The sequence below is a fragment of the Somniosus microcephalus genome, chromosome 10 (genome assembly GCF_052327205.1).
Source record: "Somniosus microcephalus isolate GS21.2 chromosome 10, FLI_Smic_1.0, whole genome shotgun sequence".
NCBI classification, from domain to species: Eukaryota; Metazoa; Chordata; class Chondrichthyes; order Squaliformes; family Somniosidae; genus Somniosus; species Somniosus microcephalus.
In genome coordinates this window covers 239,264,024-239,289,202 of record NC_140996.1, presented here as the reverse complement: position 1 = coordinate 239,289,202, position 25,179 = coordinate 239,264,024, and the positions used below count along the sequence as shown (strand labels likewise).

At 51.5% G+C, this 25,179-nt stretch overlaps 1 protein-coding gene across 1 annotated transcript in view; it reads right to left on the bottom strand.

Annotated features, from left to right (window-relative positions):
- LOC147112212 (protocadherin-16-like) overlaps positions 1-25,179 on the bottom strand; it is a 222,783-nt gene that overhangs the window by 50,335 nt on the left and 147,269 nt on the right. Inside the window, exons 12-15 of the mRNA XM_085998329.1 lie at positions 23,606-23,634; positions 23,198-23,407; positions 11,116-11,976; positions 5,622-5,735 (exon numbers count right to left, since the gene is read on the bottom strand). Coding sequence (XP_085854455.1) covers positions 5,622-5,735; positions 11,116-11,976; positions 23,198-23,407; positions 23,606-23,634 — 1,214 coding nt within the window. The remainder of the gene's footprint in view (positions 1-5,621; positions 5,736-11,115; positions 11,977-23,197; positions 23,408-23,605; positions 23,635-25,179) is intronic.

Sequence of the window (25,179 nt, the reverse complement as noted above, 5' to 3'; positions counted from 1 at the left end):
GTATTGTGTCCAATTCTGGGCACCGCACTTTAGGAAGGAGGTGAAGGCCTTAGAGAGGGTGCAGAAAAGATTTATAATCATAATCATAATCATAATCAACTTTATTGTCACTGTTAGTGCACAAGTGCAGTACAACGAAATGTAGGCTGTTGATACACTGAAGCAGCTGGGGTTGTTCTCCTTAGAGCAGAGAAGGTTGAGAGGAGATTTGATAGAGGTGTTCAAAATCATGAGGGGTCTGGACAGAGCAGATAGAGAGAAACTGTTCCCATTGGTGGAAGGGTTGAGAACCAGAGGACATAGATTTAAGGTGATTGGCAAAAGAACCAAAGGTGACGGAAGAAAAAACTTTTTTACGCAGCGAGTGGTGAGAATCTGGAATGCACTGCCTGAAAGGGTGGTGGAAGCAGACTCAATCTTATCTTTCAAAAGGGAATTGGATAAGTACTTGAAGGAAAAAAGTTTGCAGGACCACGGGGAAAGGGCGGGTTAGTGGGACAAGCTGAGAGTCGGCACGGGCTCGACAGGCCGAATGGCCTTTTTCCGTGCTGTAACCATTCTATAGTTCTATGAAGGTGGGTAGGTGGGGTTGAGGGATATGGGAAGAAGGTGGATGGTGTTGGGGGATATGGGGAGAAGATGGGTAGTTGGGATTGAGGGATATGGGGAAAAGGTGGGTGGGTGGGGTTGGGAATATGGGGAGAAGGTGGGTGGGTGGGGTTGGGGATATGGGGAGAAGGTGGGTAGATGTGGTTGGGGATATGGGGAGATGGTGGATAGGTGGGATTGGAGGGTATGGGGAGAAGGTTGGTAGGTGGGGTTGGGGAATATGAGGAGAAGGTGGGTGGGCTTGGAGATATGGGGAGAAGGTGGGTAGGTGGGGTTGGGGATATGGGGAGAAGGTGGGTAGGTGGGGTTGGGGAATATGAGGAGAAGGTGGGTGGGATTGGGGATATGGGGAGAAGGTGGGTAGGTGGGGTTGGGGATATGGGGAGAAGGTGGGTAGGTGGGGTTGGGGGTATGGGAAGAAGGTAGGTAGGTGGGGTTGGGGGGTATGAGGAGAAGGTGGGTGGGTGGGGTTGAGAGATATGGGGAGGAGGTGGGTAGGTGGGGTTGAGGGATATGGGGAGAAACATAGAAACATAGAAACATAGAGATAGGAACAGGAGTAGGCCATTCGGCCCTTCGAGCCTGCTCCGCCATTCAATGAGATCATGGCTGATCTTCGTCTGAGATCATAGCTGATCTTACCAGTTCAGTACCCCGTCCCCGCCTTTTCTCCGTAACCCTTAATCCCCTTAGCCTTCAGAAATATATCCAATTCTCTCTTGAAAATATTTATTGAATTAGCCTTCGCAGCCCTCTGTGGCAGGGAATTCCACAGGCTCACCACTCTTTGAGTGAAGAAATTCTTCCTCATCTCTGTTTTAAATGATTTGCCCGCTATTTTTAGACTGTGGCCCCTGGTTCTGTGCTCCCCGGCCATTGGAAACATTCTCTCTGAATTCAGCCTGTCCAGGCCTGCCATAATTTTATATGTTTCGATGAGATCCCCTCTCAATCTTCTAAACTCCAGTGAGTACAAGCCCAAACTATATAATCTCTCTTCGTAGGTCATTCCCGCCATTCCAGGTATCAGCCTGGTGAATCGCCGTTGCACTCTTTCCATGGCAAGAACATCCTTCCGCAGATGGGGCGACCAAAACTGTACACAATACTCCAGATGCGGTCTCACCAGCACCTTGTACAGCTGTAGTAAGGTATCCCTATTCCTATACTCGAACCCCCTTGATATGAAGGCCAACATACCATTTGCCTTCTTAATCGCCTGTTGCACCTGCATGCTCTCCTTCAGTGACTGGTGCACAAGAACACCCAGGTCCCTCTGCACTTCCCCATCTCCCAATCTATTGCCATTTAGATAATAATCTACCCTCCTGTTTTTACCCCCAAAGTGGATAACCTCGCATTTATCCACATTATAGTGCATCTGCCACGTATCCGCCCATTCCCCCAACCTGTCCAAATCGCACTGTAGCCTCCTGACATCCTCATCGGAGCCCACCCCTCCTCCTAGTTTAGTGTCGTCAGCGAATTTGGAAATGTTGCATCCAATTCCCTGATCCAGATCATTTATATATATTGTGAACAGCTGGGGTCCCAGGACAGATCCTTGCGGCACCCCGCTGGTCACTGCCTGCCACTCCGAAAACGAGCCGTTTATTCCAACTCTCTGTTTTCTATCCGCCAGCCAGTTCTCTATCCACGTTAATACTTTGCCCCCAATCCCATGAGCCTTAATTTTGCATGATAATCTTTTGTGTGGAACCTTATCGAAGGCTTTCTGGAAGTCAAGGTACACCACATCCACTGGCTCTCCCCCATCTATTTTACCAGTTACTTCCTCAAAAAATTCCAGCAGATTAGTCAAACACGATTTACCCTTTGTAAATCCATGTTGACTCTGTCCGATCCTTTCCCCATTTGTCAAGTGCTCCGCTATTTTATCCTTAATAATAGACTCTAGCATTCTGCCCACAACCGATGTAAGGCTTACTGGTCTATAATTCCCTGCTTTCTCTCTACCCCCCTTTTTAAATATTGGGGTAACATTAGCTACCCTCCAATCCACGGGTACTGTTCCCGAGTCAATGGAGTTCCGGAAGATGATCCTTAGAGCATCTGCTATCTCCAGGGCCACCTCCTTAAGTACCCTAGGATGTAGTTTATCAGGCCCCGGGGATTTGTCGGCCTTCAGTCCCCTCAACTTACCCAGCACCATATCCCTAGAGATACTAATTTCTGTCAGCTCCTCCCTCTCATTAGTCCCTATGTTTGCCGATATTCCTGGGAGGTTATTTGTGTCCTCCTTTGTGAATACAGAACCAAAGTATGAGTTTAATTGGTCTGCCATTTCCTTATTCTCCATTATATATTCTCCCGAATCGGACTGCAAGGGACCGACTTGGGATTTTACCAGTCTTTTCCGCCTGATATACCGATAAAAGCTTTTGCAGTCTGTCTTTATGTTTGCTGCAAGTTTACTTTCGTATTCTATTTTCCCCTTCCTGATTAATCCCTTTGTCCTCTTTTGCTGTATCTTGTACTGCCCCCAATCTTCCGGTCTGGTGCTTTTTTTTGCCAGTTGATATGCCCTTTTTTTTGATTTTATGCTGTCCCTAATTTCCCTCGTTATCCACGGTTGAGTCACCTTTTTAGGTTTATTTTTGTGCCAAACCGGTATAAACATGTTCTGGAATTCTTCCATTCTATCTTTGAATGCTTGCCATTGTCTATCCACTGTCAATCCCCCCAGAAACACCACCCAATCAATCTTACCCAATTCCCGTCTCATACCCTCGTAATTCCCTTTATTTAAGTTCTGGACCTTAGTCTCTGATTCAATTTCCTCACTCTCCATCTCGACTGAGAGCTCGATCATATTATGATCGCTCTGACCCAAGGGGCCTCGTACAAGAAGATTGCTGATAAGTCCCTTCTCATTGCACAATACCCAGTCTAAAATGGCCTGATCTCGAGTCGGCTCCTCGACATATTGGTCCAGATAACCGTCCCGAAAACATTCCAGGAATTCCTCCTCCTCAGAATTTTTACTAGTTTGGGTAGTCCAATCAATATGTAAATTAAAGTCACCCATGATGACAGCTGTGCTCTTATCGCACGCTTCTCTAATTTCCCTTTTTATGCCTTCCCTCACCTCCATATTACTATTTGGAGGCCTATATATCATGGGTGGGTGGGGTTGAGGGATATGGGGAAAAGGTGGGTGGGTGGGGTTGGGGGATATGGGGAGAAGGTGGGGTTGTGGGGTATGGGGGGAGGGTGGGGTTGGTCTGGGAAAGAGGGGTGGGTTTAGTCAGTGTAACATTCTCCTTTTCTCCTTTTCCAAGCCTCAACATCAGTAAATTTGTTTTCACGAACTCTTTCTCTGCCTTGTCATAGCTCCGCCTGCTAATTGCTGCTTAGCGGGCGGAGGAGGCAGACTGCCAGTTTGGCTGGTGACTTGGTGTTTACGATCTCAGGCTGTCTGAGCCCAGTTTGAGCCACAGAGACTTGGAGCCAAACCTCGGAGCAGAGAGTGAGGTCCATGGAGAGCACGCAGTCTCAGGGCCTGACTCACTGCCGTTAGGGAAAAGCTCGTCACAAAATGTGTGAAGCAGCTTTAGACGATAAAAGAGGTGTTATAGGAACCTGATGGGGCAAAGGATGGGACTGATTAACAGTGACTGAAACCATGTACTGGAGCACTGCCATATGGAAACACTCGCACGACACACAGTCAGCAGCACAACAGCCTGGATTCTCCACCAGCGTGCTGGCTTGCTGCTAACTTGTAAGCCGTGTTGTTAATGTACTGGAAAGGTCCACACAAGTGAACTCAAATACAAAAAACAAGCCTGAGCTGGTCTCAGAACTCGTGGACAACAGAATCAGTGCAGGCACCTGCTCCTGAGCACCGGCCGGGTCTCTGCTGTGTGTGAGCTTCCCCGGCCCCTCGCCCCCATTCCCCGGCCCCTCGCCCCCATTCCCCGGCCCCTCGCCCCCATTCCCCGGCCCCTCGCCCCCATTCCCCGGCCCCTCGCCCCCATTCCCCGGCCCCTCGCCCCCATTCCCCGGCCCCTCGCCCCCATTCCCCAGCCCCTCGCCCCCATTCCCCGGCCCCTCGCCCCCATTCCCCAGCCCCCCCATTCCCCCGGCCCCTCGTCGCCATTCCCCAGGCCCTCGCCCCCAGCCCCTCGCCCCCCATTCTCCCGGCCCCTCGCCCCCCATTCCCCCGGCCCCTCGCCTCCCATTCCCCCGGCCCCTCGCCCCCATTCCCCGGCCCCTCGCTCCCCATTCCCCGGCCCCTCGCCCCCATTCCCCGGCCCCTCGCCCCCATGCCCCTCGCCCCCATTCCCCGGCCCCTCGCCCCCATTCCCCGGCCCCTCGCCCCCATTCCCCAGCCCCTCGCCCCCATTCCCCGGCCCCTCGCCCCCATTCCCCAGCCCCCCCATTCCCCCGGCCCCTCGTCGCCATTCCCCAGGCCCTCGCCCCCAGCCCCTCGCCCCCCATTCTCCCGGCCCCTCGCCCCCCATTCCCCCGGCCCCTCGCCTCCCATTCCCCCGGCCCCTCGCCCCCATTCCCCGGCCCCTCGCTCCCCATTCCCCGGCCCCTCGTCCCCATTCCCTGGCCCCTTGCCCCCCATTCCCCCGGCCCCGCGTCCCCATTTCCCGGCCCCTCGCCCCCGGCCCCTCGCCACCCATTCCCCCAGCCCCTCGCCCCCCATCCCCCGGCCCCTCGTCCCATTCCCCGGCCCCTTGGTCCCCATTCCCCTGGCCCCTCGTCCCCATTCCCCGACCCCTCGCCTCCCATTCCCCAGCCCCTCGCCCCCCATTCCCCGGCCCCTCGCCCCCCATTCCCCTGGCCCCTCTGTCCCCATTCCCCGACCCCTCGCCTCCCATTCCCCAGCCCCTCGCCCCCCATTCCCCGGCCCCTCGTCCCCATTCCCCGACCCCTCGCCTCCCATTCCCCAGCCCCTCGCCCCCCATTCCCCGGCCCCTCGCCCCCCATTCCCCCGGCCCCTTGTCCCCATTCCCCTCGCCCCCGGCCTCTCCACCTACCTGTGTTTGAGCGGATGGTGAAGGCGCCTTTCTCATTCCCACTGAAGATGCTGTAGAAGATTCCTCTGTTCGAACCGTCTGGGTGTTGGGCCTGAACCTTCACCACAGACGTGCCTGCAATGAGCAGTAACATTGCATTAACACAGCTTCAAATGGCGTTTGATTGGGCCTACAGCACAGGAACAGACCATTCGGCCCATCTGGTCTCTGCTGGTGTTTATACACCACATGAGCCAACTGCCACTCTAGTTACCTCTTTCCACTCTCCCTGTATCTCGCTATTCCCACCCTCCCTGTATCCTGCTACTCCTACCCTCCATGTATCTCGTTACTCCCACCCTCCCTCTATCCGCTATTCCCACCCTCCATCCCGCTTTTCCCAGCCTCCCCGTATCTCGCTACTCCCACCCTCCCTGTATCCCGCTATTCCCATCCTCCCTGTATCCCGCTATTCCCACCCTCCCTGTATCTCGCTATTCCCATCCTCCCTGTATCTCGCTATTCACCCTCCCTGTAAATTGTGCTTGACTAATCTACTGGAATTTTTTGAGGATGTAACCGGTAGAATAGATAAAGGAGAACCAGTGGATGTGGTGCATTTGGACTTTCAGAAGGCTTTCGATAAGGTCCCACATAAGAGATAGCGTGTAAAATTAATGCACATGGGATTGGGGGTAAGGTACTGACTTGGATAGAGAACTGGTTGGCAGACAGGAAGCAAAGAGTTGGAATAAATGGGTCTTTCTCCAAGTGGCAGGCAGTGACTAGTGGGGTACCGCAGGGATCGGTGCTAGGACCCCAGCTATTCACAATATATATTAATGATCTAGACGAGGGAACTAGATGTAATATCTCCAAGTTTGCAGACAACACAAAGCTGGGTGGGCGTGTGTGCTGTGAGGAGGATGCAGAGAAACTCCAGTATGATTTGGACAGTTTGGGTGATTGGGCAGAAGCATGGCAGATGCAGTATAATGTGGATAAATGCGAGGTTATCCACTTTGGTGACAAAAACAGGAAGGCAGATTATTATCTGAATGGCAATAGATTGGGAGAAGGGGAAGTGCAACGAGACCTGGGTGTCCTTGTGCACCAGTTGCTGAAGGTAAGCATGCAGGTGCAGCAGGCGGTTAAGAAGGCAAATGGTATGTTGGCCTTCATAGCCAGAGGGTTTGAGTACAGGAGCAAGGATGTCTTGCTGCAGTTGTAATGGGCCTTGGTGAGACCACACCTTGAGTATTGTATGCAGTTTTGGTCACCTTATCTGAGGAAGGATGTTCTTGCCATGGAGGGAGTGCAGCGAAGATTCACCAGGCTGATACCTGGGATGGCAGGAATGACATATGCAGAGAGATTGGGTCGATTAGGCTTATATTCGCTGGAGTTTAGAAGAATGAGAGGGGATCTCATTAAAACTTTTAAAATTCTAACAGGACTAGACAGACTAGATGCAGGAAGGATGTTCCCGATGGCAGGGGAGTCCAGAACCGGGGGTCACAGTCTAAGGATAAGGGTTAAGCCACTATTCCCACCCTCCCCGTACCCCGTATTCCCACCCTGTCCCTCGCATCCCTTTATTCCTTTCTCCCTCATGGATATATTGAGCTTCCCCTTAAATGCATCGATACTATTCGCCTCAACTATTCCCTGTGGCAGCGAGTTCCACATTCTCACCACTCTCTGGGTAAAGAAGTTTCTCCTGAATTCTCTATTGGATTTATTCGTGACCATCTTATATTTATGGCCCCGAGTTCTGGTCTCGCCCACAAGTGGAAACATCTTCTCTACGTCTACCCTATGAACACGTTCATCATCTTACAACCTCTATCGGGTCACCCCACAGTCTTCTCTTTTCTAGAGAAAAGAGCCCCAGCCTGTTTGCAGTACTCCGAGTGTGGTCGAACCAAGGTTCTATTCAAATTTAACATCACTCTGCTTTTGTATTCTATTCCTCTAGAAATGAACCCCAGTGCTTGGGTTGCACTACTTTTGGCCTTATTAACCTGCATTACTACTTTTAGTGATTTGTGTCCCTGTATTCCCAGCTCCCATTCCTCCTCTGTCCCATTTTATTTCTTGCCTTCCAAGGAATAAGAGGCCTCCTTATTTCTCCAATTATAATGAAACATCTCATATTTCAATAAATTGAGTTTAGATTCCTATTGCTCCAGGTCATTCAGAAACTGTTTACGTCTGGCTGTATTTTGATGCTGTCTCCACATTATTAGCTCCAGCCCCAACTGGGCGTCATCTGCAACTCTGGACATCATACTTCCAATTTCTGAGCCCAAATCATTGATCTATACGGTGAACTGCACCGCTCCTCGGTGATCCCTGGTCCTGGCACCGACCCCTGCGGGACACGGACCCCTGATACACTCCGACCCCGAGACACTCCGACCCCGACACTCCGACCCCTGAGACACTCCGACCCCCGAAACACTCCGACCCCGAGACACTCCGACCCCGAGACACTCCGACCATGAGACACTCCGACCCCGAGACACTCCGACCCCTGAGACACTCCGACCCCTGAGACACTCTGACCCAAGACACTCCGACCCCGAGACATTCCGACCCCGAGACACTCCGACCCCGAGACACTCCGACCCCTGAGACACTCCGACCCGAGACACTCCGACCACTGAGACACTCTGACCCCTGAGACACTCCAACCCCGAAACACTCCGACCCCTGAGACACTCCGACCCCTGAGACACTCGGACCCCTGAGACACTCCGACCCCGAAACACTCCGACCCCTGAGAGACTCCGACCCCTGAGACACTCCGACCCCTGAGACACTCCGACCCCTGAGACACTCCGACCCCGAGACTCTCCGACCCCGAGACACTCCGACCCCGAGACACTCCGACCCCGAGACACTCCGACTCCGAGACACTCCGACCCGACACTCCGACCCGAGACACTCTGATCCCCGAGACACTCCGACCCCCGAGACACTCCCACCCTGAGACACTCCCACCCCGAGACACTCCGACCCCGAGACACTCCCACCCCGAGACACTCCCACCCCGAGACACTCCGACCCCGAGACACTCTGACTCCGAGACACTCCGACCCCTGACACTCCGACCCTGAGACACTCCGACCCCGAGACACTCCGACCCCGAGACACTCCGACCCCGAGACACTCCAACCCCTGAGACACTCCGACCCGAGACACTCCAACCCCTGAGACACTCCGACCCGAGACACTCCAACCCCTGAGACACTCCGACCCCTGAGACACTCCGACCCCGAGACTCTCCGGCCCCGAGACACTCCGACCCCGAGACACTCCGACCCCGAGACACTCCGACCCCCGAGACACTCCGACCCCCGAGACACTCCCACCCCCGAGACACTCCCACCCCGAGACACTCCGACCCCGAGACACTCCCACCCCGAGACACTCCGACCCCGAGACACTCCGACCCTGAGACACTCTGACTCCGAGACACTCCGACCCCTGACACTCCGACCCTGAGACACTCCGACCCCGAAACACTCTGACCCCTGAGACACTCCGACCCCTGAGACACTCCGACCCGAGACACTCTGACCCCTGAGACACTCTGACCCCGAGACATTCCGACCCCTGAGACACTCTGACCCGAGACACTCTGACCCTGAAACACTCTGACCCCTGAGACACTCCGACCCCTGAGACACTCTGACCCCGAGACACTCCGACCCCGAGACACTCCGACCCCGAGACACTCCGACCCCGAGACACTCCGATCCCGAGACACTCTGACCCCTGATACACTCCGACCCCGAGACACTCCGACCCCGAGACACTCCGACCCCGAGACACTCTGACCCCTGCGGTACTCTGACCCTGAGACACTCCGACCCTGAGACACTCCCACCCCGAGACACTCTGACCCCTGTGGGACTCTGACCCTGAGACACTCTGACCCCGAGACACTCCGACCCCGAGACACTCTGACCCCTCCATTTTCTGCCATTCCCAGGAACCTCATTTAATGGTGTCTGCTTCATCCAATTCCCGTGCAAAGCATTCCTGCTTCCACACTCTGTGAAGCGATTTCCCTGACCTTCGCTCCTCACTGCCGGTTCCAATCCTGGTGCAAACACCGGTTCCAATCCTGGTGCAAACACCGGTTCCAATCCTGGTGTGCAGGCCGTGCCCTCCCCCCTCCCCCAGTGCAGGCCAGCCAGTATTTGTGGGTCAGGGGGCTCCTCGTTAGCAATGGGGCATCGCCTGTGCTGCTTGCCCCCTTGCCCAGAGACTCCGGTGGCCCCCCCCATCCCCGCCATGGAAGGGGAGTTTGTCCATGTTCCCGCCCCTCGGCCCCCGGGGTAAGAGAGCCAATCACTATCAGACTGCTTCCCTGACCTGGACCCCAGGGTGGGGCCCACATTTCTCCGCCCACTCAGCACTCCGGCCTCCGCTGATCATCGGGTTCCAACCGAGTCAATGGAGTGAGATAGGAAACTCCCAGAAACGGGGAGTTACAGCCAGAGACCAGCAGAATCCCCGCAGGACCCCCAAGGGATCTGACTTTGCTCAGGACATTGTATTTTGTACAGGAATGTGGGAGGAACTGACAGCAGAAAGATGCTTTGCTGAGAAAATGCCCATTTCTAACAGTTTGGCCCCAACTCGATGAACTTTGAGTGGAACAGAGAGAGGGATAGAGGAGGGAGAGAGAGCGAGAGAGAGAGAGAGAGAGATAGAGAGAGAGAGACAGAGAGAGAGAGAGAGAGAGAGAGATAGAGAGGGATAGAGGAGGAGGAGAGACAGTGAGGGAGAAAATGAGAGAGATGAGGAGAGAGAGAGATCTTGGTGCACTTTAAACCATTTTTTAAAATCCATTCACGGGATGTAGACGTCGCTGACAAGGCCAGCATTTATTGCCCATCCCTAATTGCCCTTGAGAAGGTGGTAGTGAGCCACCTTCTTGAATACAACTGAGGAGCTTGTTAAGCCATTTCAGAGGACAGTTAAGGGTCAACCACATTGCTGTGGGTCTGGAATCACATATAGGCCAGACCGGGTAAGGGCGGCAGATTTCTTTCCCGGAAGTTGTTGTTGTTACTGTGTGTTATGTTATGTTATGTATGTATCTGTGATTGAGTGTGTACGTGAGTGTATGTGTGTGTGACACTGTGACTGTGTAACACAGTGAGTGTGTGACTGAGTGTGTGTGTGAGTGTTAGTGTGTGCACGTCAGAGTGTGAGTGTAAGTGTGCGCATGAGAGTGAGAGTGTGTGTGTACATGAGAGTGAAGGTGAGAATGTTTGTGAGACAGTGTGACAGTGAGAGTGAGAATGTTTGTGAGACAGTGTGACAGTGAGAGTGAGAGTGTATGTGAGACTGTGTGACAGTGTGAGTGAGAGTGTGTGTGAGACAGTGTGACAGTGTGAGTGTGAGTGTGTGCACAGTTGTTTTAAAGTTTCTCCCTGGTTTTGCTATCAATGCACAGTTACTGTCAGTGAATGGGCGCAGTTTCCGGTGACTGTACCTGGTGCGGAATTCTCCGCCAGTGGGACGTCGCCGACACTCCGCCTGAAACGGATGCCGCGGTATTGCTCCTCCCTCAGGTAGATCATCACAACTCCTGTGGACGAGCGGGGTGGTGAACCTTGATCTGTTGCCACCACGAATAGCGTGCGCTCGCTCTGACTCATCGAGGCCACTGAGGTCATCAGGCGAATCTCTCCCGTGAATGAATTGATGCTGAATCCCGAAACCACCGCGGAGAAGCGATAAAATATGGAGGCATTTGCACCAAAGTCTTTGTCCTCTGCCTTCATAGTGGCCACCACCTGGTTGACTGGTGTGTGTTTGGAGATGTTTACGATGAGTGGGTCAATGGTGAAGTGCGGTGAATTGTCATTGACGTCCTTTACATTGACTTCTACGCGAGTGGTGGAGCTCCTGGGGTCAGAGGGCGCAGAGTCAACAGCTCGCACCAAGAAAGAGTATGTAGATTGCTTCTCCCGGTCCAGAGACATGACTGTGCTGACCCTTCCTGTCTGGTCAATGTGAAACATGCCCAGCGACTCATTGCTCAGGTAATACAAAACATCACCATTGGATCCCTCGTCCTGATCAGCAGCAAACACCTCCAGAACCACGGTGCCAACCGCACTGTCCTCCGGGATGTCTATGGTGTAGGAGGACTCGGTAAATGTGGGAGAATTATCGTTCATGTCCAACACATGAACAGAGACAGACACCGTGCTGCTGTGCTGGGGGACTCCCTGGTCTCGAGCCAGAATGGTCAAAGTATAGAGTGAAATGGATTCCCTGTCCAGACCACTGTTCGTGGACAAAACTCCGCTGTTCCTGTCAATCCTAAAGTGTCCCTCGGGATCGCCCTCTGCAACAAGACAAAAAGGAGTAAAAATAAATGGAGTCAAAGTTTTGTTTTTCCATCAATGTCTCTGATATTGTGGGTCGTCGGAGAATGATTCACAGCTTCGAATTTTCCTTATTCCCCCCAAAGTCTCCGTCTGTCCCTGATCGTCTGCCCCAGACTGTCTGTCCCTGGCTGTCTGTCCCTGGCTGTCCTTCCTAGACTGATTTACCCTCTCTCTAACCCAGGGGTCACTGGGCAATGATCAGGAGCAGGAACCCTGGATGATTTTTCCCATCCCTAGCTCAGGATTGTAACTGAACCTTTCCATGCCAAAACCTTGACCGGCAAGCGTGTCTGATGTTGACACAGACCTCGTGTTCCTGATAGTTTGAGTAATATGGGGCCTTATAATGTTTTCTCCAATCACTGGCTGTCCTCACAGCCTGCACCAGACACTAGGGATCCACATGTGCCCCCCTGGCACCGCTCCTGGCTGCTGCTCACTCTAATGTTACCGAATCTCTCAGTGTCACCCCCAGATGTGCAGCACAACTGTGTATTCACCACAGGAGCTGATGATTGAAGAGCCTTTGTGTGTAGAAGTGCTTCTTGACATCAGCCCTGAACGGCCTGACTCTAATTTTAAGGTTATGCCCCCTACATAGAATTACATGGAATGTACAGCACAGCAACAGGACACTCGGCCCAACCAGTCCATGCCGGCGTTTATGCTCCACTCGAGCCTCCTCCCGTCTTTCCTCATCTAAATCTATCAGCGTAACCCTCGATTCCCTTCTCCCTCAGATGCTTGTCCAGCCTCCCCTTAAATGCATCGATACTATTCGCTTCAACCACTCCCTGTGGGAGCGAGTTCCACATTCTCACCGCTCTCTGGGTAAAGAAGTTTCTTCTGAATTCCCTATTTGATTTCTTGGTGACTATCAAGTCTTAGGGGGAGAAATTCAGTATTGCCCCATTTGGGGTGCAATTATCAGCCGGGTGCAAAGTTTAGCACCCGGCACTAATTATCGCCTCTGACTGCAAACTTGGCTTTTATCGCCCCTGGAGGTGATTGGAGTGCTAAATCATGCGCTGACGGAGCTCATGTGATGTCAGTCAGCAATGGAGCACAGACACACTGGCTCCGGCCAGTTCTTAAAGGGGAGGGTCGATCTTGCTCTCCATCCACACCCTGCTCATTGCAGCCTTGAATCTCGGCCTGGAGAGACCTGTACATCAAATCTGCTGGAAAGAACAATGGCGAGGCCCAGGGAAAGAGCTCAGAGTGCAGCCCCCACAGTCTCTTCTAAATCGATGCAAGGAAGGTCAAATCAAAATGAACCTGCAAAGTGCTGCTCAGTACCCAAAACTCCTTCACACAGCGTTGAATCTCTCCAGAAGTCTCTCTCTCTCTCTCAGAATGCGTGGTGCAAAAATGTCACCAACAAAAAAAGGCAGGAAGTGGTCGCCTTTAAATAGCGCCCCCCCAGTCCCTTCCTGACTGCAAAACGCTCCCCTCAACCTGTCGTTGCTAGCGGCAGGCGGTAAGGCAGGGGGCGCCACTCAATATCCGGTCCGGGGCGCTACCGGGGCATTGCACACTCGACTGATGTCACGATCTGCTGGAGCAGGAGATCGTGGCGGTAGTGTTTAGCGCCGCCACAAAATGTCTAGTTAATTTAATGAGCGGCGCAAACATCGCCGCGCCCGGGCACTAGTTGGTTTGCGTCCCATTAGCGTCTTCTTAAGGCGCTAACGGGAGGCGCAAACAACTGAATTTTTCCCCCTTAATCTCCTTACCCAACACTTCTGATGCCTGTTGAGGCACTGGCCCAATAGAGTCGGGTCCCAGTACTGTCGGGTCCCAGTACTGTCGGGTTCCAGTACTGTAGGGTCCCAATACTATAGGCTTCCAGTACTGTAGGGTCCCAATACTGTAGGGTCCCAGTACTGTAGGGTCCCAGTACTGTAGGGTCCCAATACTATAGGGTCCCAGTACTGTAGGGTCCCAATACTATAGGGTCCCAGTACTGTAGGGTCCCAGTACTATAGGGTCCCAGTACTGTCGGCTTCCAGTACTGTAGGGTCCCAGTACTATAGGGTCCCAATACTGTAGGGTCCCAGTACTATAGGGTCCCAGTACTGTAGGGTCCCAATACTATAGGGTCCCAGTACTGTAGGGTCCCAGTACTATAGGGTCCCAGTACTGTAGGGTCCCAATACTGTCGGCTTCCAGTACTGTAGGGTCCCAGTACTGTAGGGTCCCAGTACTGTAGGGTCCCAGTACTGTAGGGTCCCAGTACTGTAGGGTTCCGCTACTGTAGGGTCCCAATACTATAGGCTTCCAGTGCTGTAGGGTTCCGCTACTGTAGGGTCCCAGTACTATAGGGTCCCAGTACTGTAGGGTTCCGATACTGTAGGGTCCCAATACTATAGGCTTCCAGTGCTGTAGGGTTCCGCTACTGTAGGGTCCCAGTATTATAGGGTCCCAATACTATAGGCTTCCAGTACTGTAGGGTTCCAGTACTGTCGGGTTCCGCTACTGTCGGGTTCCAGTACTGTCGGGTCCCAGTACTGTCGGGTCCCAGTACTGTCGGGTCCCAGTACTGTCGGGTCCCAGTACTGTCGGGTCCCAGTACTGTCGGGTCCCAGTACTGTCGGGTCCCAGTACTGTCGGGTTCCAGTACTGTCGGGTTCCAGTACTGTCGGGTCCCAGTACTGTCGGGTCCCAGTACTGTCGGGTTCCAGTACTGTCGGGTCCCAGTACTATAGGGTCCCAGTACTGTCGGGTTCCAGTACTGTCGGGTCCCAGTACTATAGGGTCCCAGTACTGTCGGGTCCCAGTACTGTCGGGTCCCAGTACTGTCAGGTTCCAGTACTGTCGGGTCCCAGTACTGTCGGGTCCCAGTACTGTCGGGTTCCAGTACTGTCGGGTTCCAGTACTGTCGGGTCCCAGTACTGTCGGGTCCCAGTACTGTCGGGTCCCAGTACTGTCGGGTCCCAGTACTGTCGGGTCCCAGTACTGTCGGGTCCCAGTACTGTCGGGTCCCAGTACTGTCGGGTCCCAGTACTGTCGGGTCCCAGTACTGTCGGGTCCCAGTACTGTCGGGTTCCAGTACTGTCGGGTCCCAGTACTGTCGGGTCCCAGTACTGTAGGGTCCCAGTACTGTTGGGTCCCGGTACTGTTGGGTCCCGGTACTGTCGGGTTCCAAGACTTTAACATAAGAACAGGAGCAGCAGTCGGCCATTTCGCCCTTCGAGCCTGCTCCACCATTCAATGAGATCATGGCTGATCTTCTACCTCATCTCCACTTTCCTGCCGATCTCCATATCCCTTGATTCCCTTAATATTCAAAAATCACAACAACAATGATCAGCTTGAGTGGGAAGAACATCGACTGAAAGCTTCTTCACCGTGTTGCTGTGCAGAGCCTCATTCCGCAATGAAGCTACTTTTTTAAAAAGGCCGGCATTTATTGCCCATCCCTAGTTGCCCTTCAGAAGGTGGTGGTGAGCCGCCTTCTTGAACCGCTGCAGTCCGTGTGGTGAAGGTACTCCCACAGTGCTGTTAGGGAGGGAGTTCCAGGATTTTGACCCAGCGACGATGAAGGAACGGCCGATATACTTCTAAGTCAGGATGGTGTGTGACTTGGAGGAGAACTTGGGGGTGATGGTGTTCCCATGCGCCTGCTGCCCTTGTCCTTCTAGGTGGAAGAGGCCGCGGGTTTGGGAGGTGCTGCCGAAGAAGCCTTGGCGAGTTGCTGCAGTGCATCTTGTAGATGGTACACACTGCAGCCACGGTACACCGGTGGTGGAGGGAGTGAATGTTTAAGGTGGTGGAGGGGGTGCCAATCAAGCAGGCTGCTTTGTCCTGGATGGTGTCGAGCTTCTTGAATGTTGTTGCAGCTGCACTCATCCAGGCAAGTGGACAGTATTCCATCACACTCCTTACTTGTGCCTTGTAGATGGTGGAAAGACTTTGGGGAGTCAGGAGGTGAGACACTCGCCGCAGTATACCTAGACTCTGACCTGCTCTTGTTGCCACAGTATTTATATAGAAACATAGAAAAATAGGAGCAGGAGTCGGCCGTTCGGCCCTTCAAGCCTGCTCTGCCATTCAATATGATCATGGCTGATCCTCTATCTAAATACCATATTCCCGCTTTCTCGCTATACCCCTTGATGCCTTTTGCATCTAGAAATCTATCTATCTCCTTCTTAAATATATTCAGTGACTTGGCCTCCACAGCCTTCTGTGGTAGAGAATTCCACAGGTCCACCACCCTCTGAGTGAAGAAATTTCTCCTCATCTCTGTCCTAAATGTCCTACCCCGTATCCTGAGACTGTGACCCCTCGTTCTAGACCCCCCAGCCAGGGGAAACATCCTCCCTGCGTCCAGTCTGTCTAGCCCTGTCAGAATTTTATATGTTTCAATGAAATCCCCTCTCATTCTTCTAAACTCTAGTGAATACAGGCCTAGTCGACCCAATCTCTCCTCATACAACAGTCCTGCCATCCCAGGAATCAGTCTGGTGAACCTTCGCTGCACTCCCTCTATGTCAAATATATCCTTTCTTAGGTAAGGAGACCAAAACTGCACACAATACTCCAGGTGTGGTCTCACCAAGGTCCTGTATAACTGTAGTAAGACATCCTTGCTCCTGTACTCAAATCCTCTTGCAATGAAGGCCAACATACCATTTGCCTCCTAACTGCTTGCTGCACCAGCATGTTTGCTTTCAGTGACTGGTGTACAAGGACACCCAGGTCCCTTTGTACAGCAACATTTCCCAAACTATCACCATTTAAATAATTCTCTGCTTTTCTGTTTTTCCTACCAAAGTGGATAACTTCACATTTATCCACATTATACTGCAAATTGGAAATACAGGAAACCTTGTGCTATCCGGCACCAATGGGACCGAGCTGTTGCCATCCCATCAAAACTGCCGGACAAACCAGCGCTAATGTTGAAACATACGGAGATTTTGAGCTCCGTATCTGGCAACAAACCCAACAGCTTCTAAACAGTCGGCCGTACCTTGCAAGCGTCTCTGTAGCTTAGCAACAGCTTCAGCGAGACCTTGCAGAGCTTGACTGTTGAGAAAAAAGCAACGAAAAGAAAAAAAAACTAACGAAACAGCTCCTGATTTTTGCTGGTGGCTCGAGCTTGCCGGACATTTAGTTTCCCTGACTGACCTGTTTGGACACCATTCACACCTTTGACTGCTGTGATTATCTCTCTGCCGAGGTGCGATAAATGGCAGTTGGAAAGGTTACCTGTAAACATCTGACATGATTCTCTGACTATATAAGCTGTGTCTTTATGCATTTCTCCACTTCACCTGAAGAAGGAGCAGCGCTCCGAAAGCTTGTGATTTCAAATAAAGCTGTTGGACTATAACCTGGTGTTGTGTGATTTCTTACATTTGTCCACCCCAGTCCAACTCCGGCATCTACACACCATCATTAATATATATTGTGAACAGCTGGGGTCCTAGGACCGATCCTTGCGGTACCCCACTAGTCACTGCCTGCCACTCGGAAAATGACCCATTTATTCCAACTCTCTGCTTTCTGTCCGCCAACCAGTTCTTTATCCAAGTCAATACCTTGCCCCCATCCCATGTGCCTTAATTTTGCACGCTAATCTCTTATGTGGGACCTTATCAAAAGCCTTCTGAAAGTCCAAATACACCACATCCACTGGTTCTCCCTTATCTATTTTGCCAGTTACATCCTCAAAAAATTCCAGTAGATTAGTCAAGCATGATTTACCTTTTGTAAATCCATGTTGACTTTGTCCGATCCTGTCACTGCTTTCCAAGTGCTCTGCTATTACATCTTTTATAATGGACTCTAGCATTTTCCCCACTACCGATGTCAGGCTTACCGGTCTATAATTCCCTGCTTTTTCTCTACCACCTTTTTTGAATAGTGGGGTAACATTAGCTACCCTCCAATCCATGGGTACTGTTCCAGAGTCTATCGAGTTCTGGAAGATGACCAGCAATGCATCTGCTATTTCTAGGGCCACTTCCTTAAGTACCCTGGGATGTAGATTATCAGGCCCTGGGGATTTATCGGCCTTCAGTCCCATCAATTTTCCTAACAACATTTCCCTACAAATACTGATTTCTTTCAGTTCCACCCTTTCATCAGACCCGATGTTCCCCGGCATCTCGGGGAGGTTATTTGTGTCCTCCTTTGTGAAGACAGAACCAAAGTATGTATTTAGTTGGTCTGCCATTTCTTTGTTTCCCACTATAAATTCCCCTGACTCTGACTGCAAGGAACCTACGCTTGACTTCACCAATCTTTTTCTCTTCACATATCTATAAAAGCTTTTACAGTCAGTTTTTATGTTCCCTGCTAGCTTACTCTCATATTCTATTTTCCCTTTCTTAATTAATCCCTTTGTCCTCCTTTGTTGAATCCTAAACTGCTCCCAATCCTCAGGATTATTGTTTTTTCTGGCCAATTTATATGTCCTCTCCTTGGATCTTATGCTATCCCTAATTTCCAAAATTAGTCACCTTTTTTGTTTTATTTTTATGTCAAACTGGGATGACTTTATCAAAGGCCTTCTGAAAATCCAAATACACCACATCCACTGGTTCTCTCTTACCTATTCTACCAGTTACATCCTCAAAAAACTCCAGTAGGTTTGTCAAACACAATTTCCCTTTCATAAATCCATGTTGACTTTGTCTAATTCCGTTGATATTTTCTAAGTGTCCTGTTATCACATCCTTTATAACAGACTCTAGCATTTTCCCTACTACTGATGTTAGGCTAACCGGTCTGTAATTCCCGGTTTTCTCTCTCCCTCCTTTTTTAAATAGTGGGGTTACATTTGCCATCCTCCAATCTGCAGGAACTGTTCCATAATCTATAGAATTTTGGAAGATGACAACCAATGCATCCATTATTTACATGGCTACCTCTTTTAGTACTCTGGGATGCAGATTATCAGGCCCTGGGGATTTATCGGCTTTCAGTCCCATTAATTGCTCCAGCACTATTTTTTTTACTAATACTAATTTCCTTTAATTCCTCCTTCTCACTAGACCCTTGGTTCCCTCACATTGCTGGGAAGTTATTTGTGTCCTCTACCGTGAAGACAGAACCAAAGTATTTGTTTTATTGCTCAGCCATTTCCTTGTTCCCCATTTTAAATTCTCCCGTTTCTGACTGTATGGGACCTACATTTGTCTTCACTAATCTTTTTCATTTTACAGACTTGTAGAAGCTTTTACAGTCAACTTTTATGTTCCTTGCAGCTTTACTCTCATATTCTATTTTTCCCCTCTTAATCAAGCTCTCGGTCCTTTTTTGCTGAATTCTAAACTGCTCCCAATCTTCAGGCTTGCTACTTTTTCTGGCAAATTTATATGACTCCTCTTTGGATCTAATACTATCCTTAATTTCTTTTGTTAGCCATGGTTGGGCCGCTTTTCCTTTTGTGTTTTTGCGCCAGAAAGGAATGTATAACTGTTGCAATTCATGCATTCGTTCCTTAAATGTTAGCCATTGCCTATTCACTGTCATGCCTTTTAATGAAGCTCCCCAATCTATCATAGCCAACTCACTCCTCATACTTTCGGAGGTGTTCCGCAAAGTGGTCACCCAATCTGCGTTTGGTCTCCCCAATGTAGAGGAGACCAAATGCAGATTGGGTGATCGCTTTGCGGAACACCTCCGTTCAGTCCGTAAGGGTGACCCCGAGCTTCCGGTCGCCTGTAATTTTAATTCACTGCCCTATTCCCACTCGGACCTCACCGCCCTCGGCCTCTTGCATTGTTCCACGGAAGCTCAACGTAAACTCGAGGAACAGCACCTCATCTTCCGATGAGGCACTTTACAGCCTTCCGGACTCAATATCGAGTTCAACAATTTCAGATCATAACCTCGGCCCCTATTACATTTTTACTTATATTTTTTATCCACACCTTTGTTTTGGCTTCCCCCCCCCACCCCACCCCCTTTTTTTTCTCTCTCCCACATGGCAGCTGTCTCCCATTCTGCCAGTGCATTTCACACCTAATCTAGAGCTGTCTTTTGTCTCCACTAGTCCTATCACCATCTCATCTCGTTTTGAATACCTCTTAATGTCTCTTCTTCTCTTTTGTTCTCTCCCAGCCTGGCCTCTTAATCTATTCCATTCCCTGTGCCTCTTTAGTCTTGAGAAAGGGTTTTGACCCGAAACGTTGACTCTAATTTCTCTCCACGGATGTTGCCTGGCCTGCTGAGTTTTTCCAGCATTTTCTGTTGTTATTTTGGATTTCCAGCATCCGCAGTGTTTTGCTTTACCCACCCAATCTAGGATAGCCTGTTCCCTAGTTGGCTCCTCAATGTACTGGTCTAAAAAACCATCTCGTACACACTCCAGGAATTCAGCCTCTACAGTATTATTGCTAATTTGGTTTGGCCAGTCTATATGTAGATTAAAGTCACCCATGATTACAGTAGTACCCTTGTTACATGCATCTCTAATTTCCTGTTTGATGCCATCCCCTACATTACCACTACTGTTTGGAGGAGTATAGACAACTCCCACCAATGTTTTCTGCCTCTTGGTGCTTCTTAGCTCCACCCAGACTGATTCTACATCTTGGTTTTCTGAGCCAATATCCTTTCTCCCTATTGCTCTGATCTCATCCTTTACTAACAACGCCACCCCACCCCCTTTTCCTTTTTGCCTGTCCTTCCTAAATATCGAATATCCTTGGATATTCAGCTCCCAGCCTTGGTCACCCTGCAGCCATGTCTCCGTAATCGCAATTATATCGTATCCGATTTCATCTATTTGTGATGTTAATGTGGCTAGTCTAGTTAAGTTTCTGGTCAATGGTGACCCCCCAGGATGTTGATGGTGGGGGATTCAGCGATGGTAATGCTGTTGTACTTCAAGAGTTAGACTCTTGCTTGCTGGAGATAGTGATTGCCTGGCACTTGTGTGGCGAGAATGTTACTTGCCACTTATCAGCCCAAGCCTGAACGTCGTCCAGGTCTTGTTGCATGCGGGCATGGACTGCTTCATTATCTGAGGAATTGTGAATGGCATTGAACACTGTGCAGTCATCAGCGAACATCCCCATTTCTGACCTTATGATGGAAGGAAGGTCATTGATGAAGCAGCTGAAGATGGTTGGGCCTAGGACACTGTCCTGAGGAACTCCTGCAGCGATGTCCTGGGGCTGTGATGATTGACCTTCAACCACAACAACCATCTTCCTTTGTGCTAGGTATGACTCCAGCCAGTTTTCCCCCCGATTCCCATTGACTTCAGTTTTACTAGGGATCCTTGATACCACACTCGGTCAAATGCTGCTTTAATGTCATGGGCAGCCACCTCTGGAATTCAGCTCCTTTGTCCATGTTTGGACCAAGGCTGTAATGAGGTCGGGAGCCGAGTGGTCTTGGCAGAACCCAAACTGGGCATCAGTGAGTAGGCTATTGGTGAGTAAGTGCCGCTTGATAGCACTGTCGATGACATCTTCCATCACTTTGCTGATGATTGAGAGTAGACTGATGGGGCAGTAATTGGCCAGATTAGATTTGTCCTGCTTTTTGTGGACAGGACAAATTTGCTTGAATTTTTTGAGGAGGTAACAAGGAGGGTAGATGTGGGTAATGTGTTTGATGTAGTGTATATGGACTTTAGCAAGGCTTTTGATAAGGTTCCACATGGCAGACTGGTCACGAAGTTAAAAGCCCATGGGATCCAGGGCAAAGTGTCAAGTTGGAATCAAAACTGGCTCGGAGACAGGAAGCAGAGGGCAATGGTTGATGGGTGTTTTTGTGACTGGAAGGCTGTTTCCAGTGGGGTTCCGCAGGGCTCAGTACTAGGACCCTTGCTTTTTGTGGTATATATCAATGATCTAGAATATAGGGGGTATGATTAAGAAGTTTGCAGATGATACTAAAATCGGCTGTGTGGTTAATACTGAAGAAGGAAGCTGTAGACTGCAGGAAGATATCAATAAATTGGTCAGGTGGGCAGAACAGTGGCAAATGGAATTCAATCTGGAGAAGTGTGAGGTAATGCATTTGGGAGGGCTAACAAGGAAAGGGAATACACATTAAATGGTAGGACACTGAGTAGTGTAGAGGAACAAAGGGACCTTGGAGTGCATGTCCACAGATCCCTGAAGGTAGCAGGCCAGGTAGATAAGGTGGTTAAGAAGGTATACGGAATGCTTGCTTTTATTAGCCGTGGCATAGAATACAAGAGCAGGGGGGTTATGCTTCAACTGTATAAAACACTAGTTAGGCCTCAGCTAGAGTACTGCGTGCAGTTCTGGTCACCACATTACAGAAAGGATGTGATTGCACTAGAGAGGGTACAGAGGAGATTTACAAGGATGTTGCCGGGAGTAGAGAATCTTAGCTATGAGGAAAGACTGGATAGGCTGGGTCTGTTTTCCTTGGAACAGAGGAGGCTGAGGGGAGACCTTATTGAGGTGTATAAAATTATGAGGGGCCTAGATAAAGTGGATAAAAAGGACCTATTTCCCTTAGCAGAGGGGTCAAAAACCAGGGGGCACAGATTTAAAGTAATTGGTGGACGATTTAGAGGGAATTTGAGGGAAATTTCTTCACCCAGAGGGTTGTGGGGGTCTGGAACTCACTGCCTGAAAGGGTGGTAGAGGCAGGGACCCTAACCACATTTAAAAAGTACTTGGATGTGCACTTGGGATGCTCTAACCTGCAGGGCTACGGACCAAGAGCTGGGAAGTGGGATTAGGCTGGATAGCTCGTTGTTGGCCGGCGCGGACACGATGGGCCGAAATGGCCTCCTTCCGTGCTGTAACTTTCTATGATTCTATAATTCTATGATTCTAGGACATACCTGGGCAGTTTTCCAGATTGTCGGATAGCTGCCAGTGTTGTAGCTGTACTGGAACAGCTTGGCTAGAGGTGCGGCTAGTTCTGGAGCACAAGACTTCAGCACGATAGCCGGGATGTTGTCGGGGCCCATACCCTTTGCTATATCCAGTGCGCTCAGCTGTTTCTTGATATCACGTGGAGTGAATCAAATTGGCTGAAGGCTGGCTTTTGGTGGTGGGGACCTCAGGAGTAGGCCGATATGGATCATCCACTCGGCACTTCTGGCTGTTACACACTCACTTTCACAAACACCGACATTCTCTTACACACTAACACACACTCCACTTAAGCACATACTCCCTCCCACATTAAATTCTCACACTACCTTGCTTACACGCTCACTCTTACCGATGATCTCGTACTCCACACGCCCATTTTCACCAGAGTCTTTGTCTGTGGCTTTAGCCGTGAACAGTGACACACGCTCCTGGTTTTCTGGTACTTGCAGCTGATACATGTCCTTCTCAAACTGTGGCCAATTGTCGTTTTCATCCTCAACCGTGATGCAAACTGTCACCGTGGCTACATTGGGAGGAGTCCCACCATCTTTAGTATAAACTGGAAGAAATAATCAGTTAGTAAATGTATGTAATTAGAGTGAGACTCAGAGAAACAGAGGAGGTGAGAGAGACAGTAATAGAGAGAGGGAGAGTGGAGAAGGGAGGGAGAGAGAGACAGGGGAGCGAGAGATAGAAAGAGAGGGAGAGAAAGGGAAAGGCAGACAGGGAGAGGGAGAAACAGAGAGAGATGGAGAGCTGAGAGTGAAAGAGGCAGAATGATAGAGACTGTGTTGAGAGAGGAAGGGAGAGAAGGAGACAAAGGTAGTGGGACAGACAGAAAGAGGGAGAGGAAGAACAGGGAGAGGGATGGAGAGAGAGAGAGTGAACAAACAGGAAAGAGAGCATGAAGGATAGAGACATAGAGGGAGAGTGAGTGAGGGACAGAGGGGCAGGGAGGGAGTGAGTGAGGGACAGAGGGGCAGGGAGGGAGAGAGAGTGAGAGACGGAGGGGCAGGGAGAGAGTGAGTGAGAGACAGGGGCAGGGAGGGAGTGAGTGAGGGACAGAGGGGCAGGGAGAGAGAGTGAGTGAGGGACAGAGAGGCAGGGAGGGAGTGAGTGAGAGACAGGGGCAGGGAGGGAGTGAGTGAGGGACAGAGGGGCAGGGAGAGAGAGTGAGTGAGGGACAGAGGGGCAGGGAGAGAGAGTGAGTGAGGGACAGAGGGGCAGGGAGGGAGTGAGTGAGACAGAGGGGCAGGGAGGGGGAGTGAGTGAGACAGAGGGGCAGGGAGGGGGAGTGAGTGAGGGATAGAGGGGCAGGGAGGGAGAGTGAGTGAGACAGAGGGGCAGGGAGGGAGTGAGTGAGGGACAGAGGGGCAGGGAGGGGGAGTGAGTGAGGGACAGAGGGGCAGGGAGGGAGAGTGAGTGAGGGACAGAGGGGCAGGGAGGGGGAGTGAGTGAGGGACAGAGGGGCAGGGATTGAGTGAGTGAGGGACAGAGGGGCAGGGAGGGAGTGAGTGAGGGACAGAGGGGCAGGGAGAGAGAGTGAGTGAGGGACAGAGGGGCAGGGAGGGCGAGTGAGTGAGAGACAGGGGGGCAGGGAGGGAGTGAGTGAGAGACGGGGGGCAGGGAGGGAGAGTGAGTGAGGGACAGAGGGGCAGCGAGGGAGTGCGTGAGGGACAGAGGGGCAGGGAGGGAGTGAGTGAGACAGAGGGGCAGGGAGGGAGGGAGTGAGTGAGGGACAGAGGGGCAGGGAGAGGGAGTGAGTGAGGGACAGAGGGGCAGGGATTGAGTGAGTGAGGGACAGAGGGGCAGGGAGGGAGTGAGTGAGGGACAGAGGGGCAGGGAGAGAGAGTGAGTGAGGGACAGAGGGGCAGGGAGGGAGTGAGTGAGGGACAGAGGGGCAGGGAGAGAGAGTGAGTGAGGGACAGAGGGGCAGGGAGGGCGAGTGAGTGAGAGACAGGGGGGCAGGGAGGGAGTGAGTGAGAGACAGCGGGCAGGGAGGGAGAGTGTGTGAGGGACAGAGGGGCAGCGAGGGAGTGCGTGAGGGACAGAGGGGCAGGGAGGGAGTGAGTGAGACAGAGGGGCAGGGAGGGAGGGAGTGAGTGAGGGACAGAGGGGCAGGGAGAGAGAGTGAGTGAGACAGAGGGGCAGGGAGGGAGAGTGAGTGAGGGACAGAGGGGCAGGGAGGGAGTGAGTGAGAGGCAGAGGGGCAGGGAGGGAGTGAGTGAGGGACAGAGGGGCAGGGAGGGAGTGAGGGAGTGAGACAGGGGGCAGGAAGGGAGAGTGAGTGAGGGACAGAGGGGCAGGGAGGGGGAGTGAGTGAGGGACAGA